This window comes from Bolinopsis microptera, chromosome 3 (assembly GCF_026151205.1).
Source record: "Bolinopsis microptera isolate Bmic1 chromosome 3, MBARI_Bmic_1.0, whole genome shotgun sequence".
NCBI classification, from domain to species: domain Eukaryota; kingdom Metazoa; phylum Ctenophora; class Tentaculata; order Lobata; family Bolinopsidae; genus Bolinopsis; species Bolinopsis microptera.
This window is the reverse complement of record NC_087074.1, coordinates 15,031,764-15,042,700: the sequence shown is the minus strand read 5'-3', so window position 1 is coordinate 15,042,700 and position 10,937 is coordinate 15,031,764. Positions and strand designations below refer to the sequence as shown.

Below are 10,937 nucleotides of genomic sequence, written 5' to 3'. Positions count from 1 at the left end.
GATAATACTTAGATTGATGTGTGTCACCAAAATAAAGCGACTCAGGCTAATCTTGAAACAGCACTCCAACAGTCTTGATCAGACTCTAACTTCTGTTATTAGTCAAACCTATTAATAGTTGACCATGTTATAAATCTTATAATAGATGATGTTTTAAGAAAACCATAACTAATCAATGCTTGATACATAAATACATACGTATATCAAAATATGTAAATTAAAAATTGAAATTATAATAAAAACTTAAGGTTGCCCTGGCTATGAATTCTGAGTTTTAAAGTAACAGTAGCCTTTAAAGAAAGCATTTGCACTGATAGATTAACTGATTAGATATATTAGAAAAGTGTCTGAATAAAGTGTCAATCAGTTGCAATAATACTTTCTACATTTACCAATTATGGTGGCCCATGACTGCTAAAGTGTTTTTTCAACAAAAAAAGACGTTCCAAAAAATCTAAAACAAAATAAAAAACTTAAAATTTTACCCCAGTAAAATTTAAAAAAACTTTGGTTTCGTTTTAATTTGAAATGAAAACTGAAAAGCTCTGATAAAATAATAAATTGCATGTTGTTTCGTAGACCGACCCCACTTGTGAACCCTCAGTGCAAATATGTAAAACAATGAACAAAGGAACAACAAGGGCCCAGTGTTAGAATGGCCTCAACTAAGGTGCTTATCTCCTTTTCAGAAACTCTAAGCCAAGGCACTGTACTGATATTCTTGTATACGAGCCAGGGAGTGTGTATAATCAGCAGCTGAAGCTGTACCAATTAGCAGCTTGGTGACTGGCCGACTTGCATCAGATCAGATTTGAACCTGGGACCTTCTGCATGGGAGACAATCCACTTCATTACCCAGCTGTAAAAGGATCATATTTTTTATAAACATTTGATGAAGCGTCTCTAAAACCTAAAAGGTCAAGTGGTCAAACTTTGAAAAGTCTCTGCAAGTAAACATTGTTACGAGCGAAGAATCAATTAGTAGCCGGGTAATGGTTACTCAAAAATGATGCCTTCCTCTGAATCTCCTTGCTATAAAGCAGCGTAAAAAGGTTAGCATCAGATGACTGTGTTCCGAGTTTTATATTGATGTGATGCAGCTACAGGCAACTATCTACTCACAAACATGTTTCAACCTACCAGGCAATATTATCTCCTTATTTGGATATAACAAACCGATATACGAGAATTCCGGCTACATAGTTGGAGCTTCATTTTTACTTCTTGGCTCTGCACGTGTCTCACCAAGATATTATGTTTTAACCAACTAGGCATTATCTTACACAGCCCTCCCCATCTTCCTGTTCATCAAGATCGAAATTTTGAATTTTCTCCTGGGACTGGGTCAGATTCAGTTCATCCTCCAATACATGATATTATGACTCATCCGCCATAGTGCACTTGTATGATGTATATAATAGTAATGTATACAGCGTACACACTGCATACAAAGTACACGGTAGCAGCAAACTAAAAGAAAGACTAACTGATAAGCCAGAGCAGCGGTTTTAACACACAACCTAAACACATTATATACTGCTTATTAAATTTTGATTTATTTTAATTAAATTCAGTCGGGACCTGAGTATATCTATGAATCCAGTAACTTTTTTGGATCAGATACATGAAACTTAAAGTTGGATGAAAAAGTTATGACTCCATTAAGTTTTTCACTAAACTGCTTCAAGCAATTAAATTTCATGCAAAATACAATTGACATTCTTCAACTCCTTTAGAAATATAATTCTCACCGAGTTAATACATTTTAATAACTTTCAGCACTTTGTCTTATAATACAAGTTGGTGGTAGTTCAGTCAAACAAAAATTTGATGAAGTTAATGAAAAAGATTGTTATTTTTAGGAATGCCAAAAAACACAGAGTTGTTCAACCCTGGTTGCCCACTTGTGGCATTTGGTACTTCAAGCGATCAAAAGGAAAAACTGGGAGAAGTGCTGAAGTTTGGGGTTCAGTGTGGATTTCGAGTTTTAAATATGAGTGATGAACACAATAATGAAACTTCTGTAGGAATGTCTTTAAAATCACTTATTACAGGTATGCAGATACTTCGCCTGTTTTTCGTCTCAATTATTTTCATCTATATTCGTGAGATTTATTCTGACCAAATTTGCATTTTAGTCAGTGGAATATCTCTATCTGATTAAAGGACCTTTGTGCAATGTGAAAAAATACTTATGTTTCAATTTCAGGTGGATTCATAGCCAGGCAAGACCTTTTCATATCATTCAAGATGACGAAAATTCAAAATCTCAGACAGTTGGAAGAGCACATTTCAAAGCATCTGACTGCAAGAAGCTTAACTTACTTTGATCTTTTTGTTATCGAAAACTCCGCTTTTGTAGAGGAAAATATTCTCAAAATATGGAGGACATTAGAAAATTTACATTTATCTAGATTATTGCGCAACATTGGTCTATCTGGATTCCCCAGAAAACAAATTGAAAATATTTTATCTGTGGCTGTTATCAAGCCATTTGCTATTCAAGACATTTTCAACCCATTTTCTTCAAACAATGAGATTAGTCAGTTTTGCCAAATTCATGATTTGCTCCTTATTGGAATGTCTCCACTCGATAATCTGAGTTCAAAGGGGAAATTATTAACAAATAGCTTTGTCACTGAAATAGCTAGAAATCACAATGCAAGTCCAGCACAAACTTTATTGGCATGGGCAATTCAAAGTCAAACATTACCTGTCGTGCAGACATTAAACACTGACCATGTCAAGGAAAACATCATGCTATCAGACTTGAAGCTATCTGAAAAGGAAATGAGGGATATCTGTCAATTAACTCAAACTAAATAGTACTTGCCCTTTAAAATATTTCAATGAAAACTGCTATGGATTATAAATTTTATTACATGAATATTTTAAATAGGTATTGCAGTAGCTGGATATAATGTAGATAAAGATTGATGTAAATATTATACTATACTATTTGTGGAATATTGGGATTTTGATTTTTGGGCGGGATTAGTTGACATTTTACATACTATTCGAATTTAAAGTTCAGCTTAAGAATTTGTCATCAATTATATGACATAATATGATTAGGATGAAACCATAACTACATTTATCTGAATTAATAGTACTTATCCTATATCTTGAGAATGGATAAAGATACACCATGGATGGAAGAAGCATTTGCCATGGCAGAAGAGGCATTGCAAGAAGAAGAGGTACCTGTTGGGTGTGTGTTTGTAAAAAGTGATACCATCATTTCCCGGGGAAGAAATGAAGTCAACGAAACCAAGAACGCCACTAAGCATGCTGAAATGGTAGCATTAGCACAGCTCAGGAGATCAGTTCAACAGAACTGCAAAGTATGTACCAAGACTGACCAAAATATTATACAATTTGAAGAGAAATCTCCTGTAACAACATGTAGTTGTGAGGATACATTCAGACGAGAAGTAGCAGACTGCACAGTGTATGTAACTTGTGAACCATGCATCATGTGCGCGGCCGCACTGAGAATGTGTGGTATTTGTAATGTTGTGTTTGGGTGCTGTAATGACAGATTTGGTGGCAATGGATCAGTTTTATCAGTACATAACAGCTACTCTTCTCTTATGAAGGCTTATCAGGTGGAATCTGGTGCCCAAGCGGAGAGGGCCATGTCTTTGCTCACACAGTTTTATAAGAACGAGAACAAAAATGCTCCAGAACACAAACGAAAATTTAAGCCATCTTGAGTTTAACGTTTAATGAATAATAATTATTTATTGTGCTTTTATTTCAATTTTTTTCAATCTGACACAGATCAGCTATTAAACAATAAGCTTTCAGTAGCCAGTAGCCACCAGTAAAATCCCCAGTTCACTATCACAACAAATGTTACTCACTCTTGAACATACCAGTATAATAAGAGTCTATAATTTAAGTACATGTGGTACTCATTACTCGAGGCATTTTTAAATTTTATTATTTGATATCGAACTTTAGAACACTTATTGATGGGCTGCGTTGTTTTGACTGCTTTTAATTTTGTATGATTCTTTTAACTTATTCATTAAATTTAAATTTAAAATCATCGAGTTCTATTGATTCCTTATTCAGCACTAATGTTCACCAGTTCTATCAATTAAATATATTCTTAGATTACCTGGTGTCAACAGATTTCCAATTACAATTTAAATGTTACTCAACACCGACTCTTTTGTCCATAACTTGAACAACTTATCAAAATTGATTTGAAAAAGCTTATTTACTATTTGCTGTAGATAATTTTCAACTTGTAAAGTTGTAACACTACACCTCCGCAAGATACCTATGTAGCAGTTACAAGAAGAAAAGAAGAAAAAAGAGGAGATGAGTTGTACAGGGTACACTCCCCTAACTAAAACTGTTATTCTCCCTGCTGTGGGGAAACCACCTCCAGTCAATGGGTAGGTTCTTATTTTCTGTTTTCTGCTTTTTTCAACCACGATTTATCGTGCTTTATTTTTGACTTGATTTTAGAAGTGAGTTAGAAAAACAAAATTGATCCTATTCCAGGACGGTTAAAATCCACATCAAGCAGATGCTAACAGATGGGAAAGTGCTGTCAGATTCTCTCCTGAACCATCCTAGTGGGCATGAGATAGACTTAACCAACAGTGAGCATATTATAATCAGAATAATATCTTATCCATAGTATCTGCCATCGCAATGAAACTTCTTGTTGTTAAATTTAAAGCTGGCAAAGATAGAAAACAAACGATAGATTCTTGTCGACTTTAGACCGTTATCACATAAATATATTTGAGCTTTTCATCTTCAATCAAAACAAACTATTTGCATTATGGAGCCAAGTTGTGTACTGGCTTCGTAACACCTGATTAAAAAGCCCCCATCCCTTTACATGATGCTGAGCAATAAATATGATACATTTGTAGTGTTGTAATTAGTTTAAATTAATGTACAATTGTTTCAGCTCACGTATTGTCCTCGCTGATAGACGAGTTAATGACGATGGTGCCTGGTGAGATATCTCAGTACAGGTGTAGACAGGAGGACATGGAAAGTGGTCTTTTCTCTGTTGACCTCCCTTCCGGTCAGGATCTAGTTATTGAGGTACATGTAATATGAGGTGATATTGTTATTACGTATTTGTTAGCTAGTTTATTTGTGAACAATACTGATAGTAGAATGTGTACTTACTTTACTTTGGGCGATGCTCGATCGAAATCTCCTCCACTCTACGTCTCCAGATGGTTCTGTCGCACATAACTGTTCGGAGATCTTCTACCCGCAACCCTGTGTCTCTGGCTACGGTGTCAAGAAAAGAGAGTGGTCTCCTCCCACGCCTGAACTGTGGCAGCCGCCAAGGAAGGATGGTAGAGATGACCTGGTCTGAAGCTCTCATGCAATGCCCAGCAAATCTGGCACGTCTCTGTGCAACGATGGTGGAGATGGAAGGGAGGTCACCATAGATTTGCTTTAGGGTTGGATGCTTCTTCCATGAAAGATTCCTGGCTTTCATTAGGAGCCTGGTGTAGCACCCGTCGAGACGCTTCTCAAACTGCTTGTTCAAGGTCCAGGTTTCTGAGCCATACAGCAGAACAGGTTCGATGCATGCTCTGAAGAACTTGACTTTCAGCTGGTCAGAAATGCCAGAGGTCCATACCTTCTGCAGTTTGATACAAGCTGACCAAGCCATGCCTTTCCTGGTGTTGAAGTCCTTCCTGCTCTCTGCAATATATGAGCCCAAGTATTTGAAGTCATCAACCTGCTTGATCTGGTAACCGGATATTGAGTTCACGGGGGCAGCATCAGGAATGTTGATGGTCATGTATTCGGTCTTGGAAGCATTCATCGCAAGTCCGACATGTGCTGCTGCAGTCTCTAAATCCGAGAGCAGTTGCTGGACTTGCTCTATGGTATCGGCAGTCAAGGCCAGGTCGTCAGCGAAGTCAAGATCTGTGACTCTGACCGCAGGTACTCTCCGACTTTGCCTGGGGATGATGGTTAGGCCATGGTCAAGAGTCATGCAGTTCCTAAGGACATAATCGAGGACGATGATGAAGAGGAAAGGAGCGAGTGTATCACCCTGAAGGACCCCGATGAGTGTTCTAAAGAAGTCTGTAAGGCCGTCAATGGTTTTGACTCTGGAGTGCGATGAGTCATACAGGAGCCTGATAGCATCAGTTATGGGAGCAGGGACGCCGTAGAGGGAGAGGATGTGAAACAAGGCATCCCTGTAGAATGTGTGATGGCAGTTAAATTTGAAAGTTTGTAGATTGTAGTTGGTACTGTTTGTTATTACAGAATTTACAGGATACACCTACATAGGGTGATGAGTAGCATTATTATACTAACATTCAGTTTTATCATAGCTCTTATTTACAAAACAACCCCTGGTCTGCCCCAGTATAAGATCTTGAATATACTACTAATATATTATTTATTATATCATCCTCTCTCACCAGTAACCATGCTTCTCAGGTGGAAATGTTGGACTGGTCAGGACAAGACATCTCACCCGCTCAGAACAAGTCGCTAAGGAAGAGTATAATGGAGGAGGGGAACTCTAAGGGGAAACCTTGCTGGACTGGCAAATGTTTAGGTTAGTTGTGGTGCTATTTATTTTCATTATCTTAACTCGGTTTGTACGATATACTATTTTGTTAAAAATGTAGATCATACATATTATTTTTACTGATCACCTTAAATTTATGTAACGAATTTATCAATTTCAGTGTCAATCGAGAGCGAGGGAAGTGCAGCGAAAGAGACCCTATTCCGTTTAGGAGATGGTGACTCTTACAACGTCCCCTACCCTGTGGAATTGTGCACTCTGACCATGACACGGAACGAAACGTGTTTACTCGAAACCCCCGACTCTAATATAACACTGAAACTGTTATCATTCGAGAAGGAGAAAGCTCTTTATAAGATGACAACTGAGGAAGTTATGGGCAGTGTGCAGGAGCTGAAAGTTCGTGGAAACAACGCGTATAAAGCTAATAAGTTGAGACTGGCTAAGCTGTATTACGAGCGGTGTATGACGTATATTGATAGTGTTGCTAAGAGTGAACAAGACGATCAGTGCACCGAGATAATGGCAGCATGTAATCTCAACCTGGCACAAGTTTACCTGAAAATGGAGGACTATCCTAAAGCTGTGTCTTACTGCACCACTGTTCTTTGGACCCAGCCCAAGTGTGTTAAAGCGCTGTACCGGCGCGCTGTAGGGCATAACGCGCTGTGCTCTCATGACGAGGCTGTCAAAGATCTGACCACATTACTGGACCAAGAGCCTGGTAACAAGGAAGCAGGGAAGCTGCTTCAAAAGGTGCGGTCTCACAAATTGAGCAAGGCACAGAAAGAGTCCTATCTCATGATATCAGTTTTCCAGAAGATAGAGGAGGAGCACGAGAAAGAAGGCTTGAACGGACCTCCTCCAGTATCAGTGTGGGATGCGGCAGAGGAAACGTGCCCACCTGAGCTGGCTTCCATGGACGCTTATAACGAGTACAAGGGGGCACTGGAGGAGGAGGTGAAGAAACAAAAAGAAGAGGCTGCTGCCAGGCAGGCGGAATACGATCTTTTAAACCCACCTAAGAAGAAGAAGAAGAAGAGAAAGAAGAAGAAGAAGCCTGTCCCAGAAGAAGTAACAATCGTAGAAACAGAAGAACTTCTAGTTGATAAGGCAGTTGTGGAGCCGGTACCGGCTGAACCTGACGCGGGTATGGAGTATGAGGTTACCGCGGAGAAAACATTCATCAATAAGATTGAGGATCCAGAACTAGCTAATGTTGTGAACTCCAACCTCGTGGTAAACGGGGATCAAGGGGCAAGTGCTGTAAACCTTAACGATAAGGAAAGTATCCTTGAAAGTGTTAAGATTTTAACAAAAGAAGCTGTTACGTCTTATGAAAACGGTGACGAAGATGCCGTTACAATTGACGGAGCTGTCGCTGATCTGAAAGATATCACGCTCGAGGAGAATGGAGTTGGTGAAGCTAGTGGCTAAAATATTTTAATTTTTACCTTCCTTCAATACAATAACTTAATAATAATAATATATAATTATAATAATAATATAAGGACAACAATTTTTACTTAAATTATTTTTTATTCTTAATATAATTCAGAGGCGAAGATTTTGAATTCAATCACCAACCTTTCAATAATCTGGTTCCTTCGTGATTATCGTTTGATTTTGCTGTTTACAAGTTATAAAAACGCTGGTGGTTGGGTTGAAAAGCGTTCTATTTTATTTTGCCATGCTTCGAAATGGATTTTAATGAATTTAAATTATTTTGCATAGATGCACTTTTTTCCATGTTGGTTTATAAAGTTGTTAATCAAAACATTTTTGATGGCATCGGATGATTTAACAGTTTTACTCGCTTTCAGAGTTGTGAAAATAAAATCGCTTTTGGCCCATTTTTCGGTCACACAAAATATCCAAAGGGTCTTCAAGTCTGTAGGTAAGGCGCATTGAACATTTTGTTATGACTGTAGCGCGCACGTAATAATAAAACTCAAATTTTGTAGATTCAACGAACTACATACGACAGTTGAATTGCCAGCCAAACGGAAAATTTTAAATTTTTAGTCCATTTTACGAATGCCGGCCAGATTAAATCGAAATGAAGACCCCAAATTTGAATCTGCTTTGCCTGAATACTCAATGCGAGCAGGGCTACGCTGCGCAGCACCCAATTCATCCTCTTCACCGTTAATGAAATGAAATGAGGTATTTATATCCCGCTCATATGATATGATTAACCAACAACACAAGGAAGGTGGTTAACCATGTCAGAGCGGCTGACTGTGAGTGATGTGAGCAAATGTGTAAAAAATGAACAAGAGTGTTATGAATACCGAAAATTAGTATTTTGAAGAAGTTACCAGGAGACTTTTTAATTCAAAGTATAACGATGAGACCTTCAGTCATCAACCAATCAGAGATCGTGTCATGTGGTTTGTGTCATCCAATCACTGACAAAGGATGCTGTTGTCTACATCTTATTGTCTACATGTAATAACCAGGTTTGATACAGTTTCATTTGTACGTTACACTCTACAAATCTTTCGAGTGTTGAATGGCAATAGCAACCCCAAGATAGAGACCTTTTTAAATGGCGGATTACGTAAGGCTAATTATAATCAGAGCACAATTAGTGGACTTGTTACGTACATCGACTAACTTTATTTCGTTCATTGGTCACAGTGATTAATCTAACGCAGTCTGGTAATTTATTAAAGGGACATCAAGTGAACAAAGTTTGTCTCTCAGGGTAAGAGTCAGAAACCTACCTTGCTACACGGCGTTATCTCCCTGACCCTCACTACAGCCAAAAACCTCCCTCCAACTCCAATTATACACGGTGTTTTCCAGAAAAAGACAACTGGTACGATTAGGCATATTTCTATATACATAATAATTAAGTAAGTACTAATCCGTCGGCTGCTTCGCATTGATTTTCCATAGTATGCCGACAACTGACATGATTATGGACCCGTCTGTTTGGTATGAAGATGTAAGATATCCATAATCCATATTCCCTAATCGTGAAAATGTCATATCGTTCTTCAAAAAGTATTGATGGTGACTAGTCGCTGTGTTACGCGAGCGTTACATTTTTCCTCAATCACCGATAATGTTTTTTCTTAATTCCCTAAGAAAGTCCTCGATTATTCTTCATACAACAGTCAGTGAATCAGCAACTTGGGCCCTGCCCAACTTGATCAGTATCCATTTCAGATCCCTACGTGAGATTGAGTACTGGGGACACCACTATTCTCACCAGTGCAGTGCTCGAGAACACCAGGAATCCTCGGTGGGACCAGGACTTCCGGGTCGATGTCTGCTGCGCTGAGGCTGAGCTCATGCTGAAGGTCTTTATTATTTGAATCAGCTTTTATTCTTCTTTTTAATTAAACAAGAATTTCGCCGCGGTTAAACCACGCACGATCAATTTTCCCTATGATGTACTTGTATCTTGTAGTTGTACCATAAATTCTTTCGAGTGAAAAGTGTGACCGGAAAAAGTGCAACATATTTACATACTATGTTTTTAATAAATGAGTGGGATTCACGCATGATAAAAATTGACGATTTTTTTGACCAATGTAGCGCCGCGCGCATCAACAATAAATGAATCCGGAAAATTGCGGAAAATAACTTTGCGAAGGAGGAACTTCACTGTAATTAATTAACACATGGCTAGCGTCGCGCGCAGCATAACAAACGCTTCCAATACACATAATTATAGGGGAATGGTCTATATTGCGAAGGAGCAGACTTTTGTCGTCAACGTAGGACCGTCGGGCCACCTCATATATCCAAACCCGATTGCTTATTCCCTACGATCTTTTTGCCTTCGGCAAGAGTAGGGAAAAAAATTTTACCGACGAATAACCCCATTTCATCGTCAAAAGCTAAACAGGTTTTTCATCTAATTCCTCGAAGGTGTTAGATAAAGATATGAAGACAGGGGGAGCGCTAGCACAGGTCCGAGTGTCCTGCAAGGAGCTTGCTAAGGAGACCATGATATCGGGCTGGAAGACACTGGTGAACGAATCAGATGTAGCGCTGGACAGCTACATCAAGTTCACTTTGTCTTATACCGCTGTTGAGGAGTTATCCGATGGGCTTGTGGTGAGTTTTCCCATGCTAAATTTGATTCAATTTCTGATATTACTGACTTTGGCATCCAAAGTGTTTTATTCAGTGATCATGCTTCACTCTTCAGTCATTCGATCAGTCTTAGCCTTAGGTCAGACTTGAAGCTATTTATTTTAACTAATTATTTATTTATTTTAACTAATTACAACACTATACTACAAATCTATTACATTTATTGAGCGGACGTAATATCCTGTCCAAACCCAGGATACATAACATGAATACTTTGTTGTAACTTGTATGAAAAGCATTAATAACTTACTGTATGTTACTGTACTGTAACTGTACTGTTACT

General features: G+C 38.4%; 3 protein-coding genes across 3 annotated transcripts; all 3 read left to right on the top strand.

Moving 5' to 3' along the window:
- The first annotated feature begins 1,859 nt into the window (after positions 1-1,859).
- Positions 1,860-2,826, top strand: LOC134812653 (aldo-keto reductase family 1 member A1-like). Its single transcript, XM_063820149.1, has 2 exons — positions 1,860-2,054; positions 2,210-2,826. The coding sequence occupies exons 1-2, from the start codon at positions 1,865-1,867 to the stop codon at positions 2,824-2,826; spliced, it is 807 nt and encodes a 268-aa protein (XP_063676219.1). The 5' UTR covers positions 1,860-1,864.
- A 305-nt stretch (positions 2,827-3,131) lies between these two features.
- LOC134812654 (tRNA-specific adenosine deaminase 2-like) lies at positions 3,132-4,051 on the top strand. Its single transcript, XM_063820150.1, has one exon. The coding sequence runs from the start codon at positions 3,132-3,134 to the stop codon at positions 3,714-3,716; it is 585 nt and encodes a 194-aa protein (XP_063676220.1). The 3' UTR covers positions 3,717-4,051.
- A 234-nt stretch (positions 4,052-4,285) lies between these two features.
- Positions 4,286-8,068, top strand: LOC134812950 (FK506-binding protein 59-like). Its single transcript, XM_063820577.1, has 5 exons — positions 4,286-4,409; positions 4,519-4,619; positions 4,937-5,076; positions 6,448-6,568; positions 6,702-8,068. The coding sequence occupies exons 1-5, from the start codon at positions 4,333-4,335 to the stop codon at positions 7,976-7,978; spliced, it is 1,716 nt and encodes a 571-aa protein (XP_063676647.1). The 5' UTR covers positions 4,286-4,332; the 3' UTR covers positions 7,979-8,068.
- Positions 8,069-10,937: the final 2,869 nt, after the last annotated feature.

Excerpts from the sequence above, each read along its gene's own strand:
- LOC134812653 (XM_063820149.1), top strand. The coding sequence starts at position 1,865 with ATGCCAAAAAACACAGAGTTGTTCAACCCTGGTTGCCCACTTGTGGCA. Across the intron at positions 2,055-2,209 it reads TTTAAAATCACTTATTACAG|GTGGATTCATAGCCAGGCAA; the intron begins GTATGCAGATAC and ends TTTCAATTTCAG.
- LOC134812654 (XM_063820150.1), top strand. The coding sequence starts at position 3,132 with ATGGATAAAGATACACCATGGATGGAAGAAGCATTTGCCATGGCAGAA.
- LOC134812950 (XM_063820577.1), top strand. The coding sequence starts at position 4,333 with ATGAGTTGTACAGGGTACACTCCCCTAACTAAAACTGTTATTCTCCCT. Across the intron at positions 4,410-4,518 it reads AAACCACCTCCAGTCAATGG|GACGGTTAAAATCCACATCA; the intron begins GTAGGTTCTTAT and ends ATCCTATTCCAG. Across the intron at positions 5,077-6,447 it reads GTCAGGATCTAGTTATTGAG|GTGGAAATGTTGGACTGGTC; the intron begins GTACATGTAATA and ends CATGCTTCTCAG.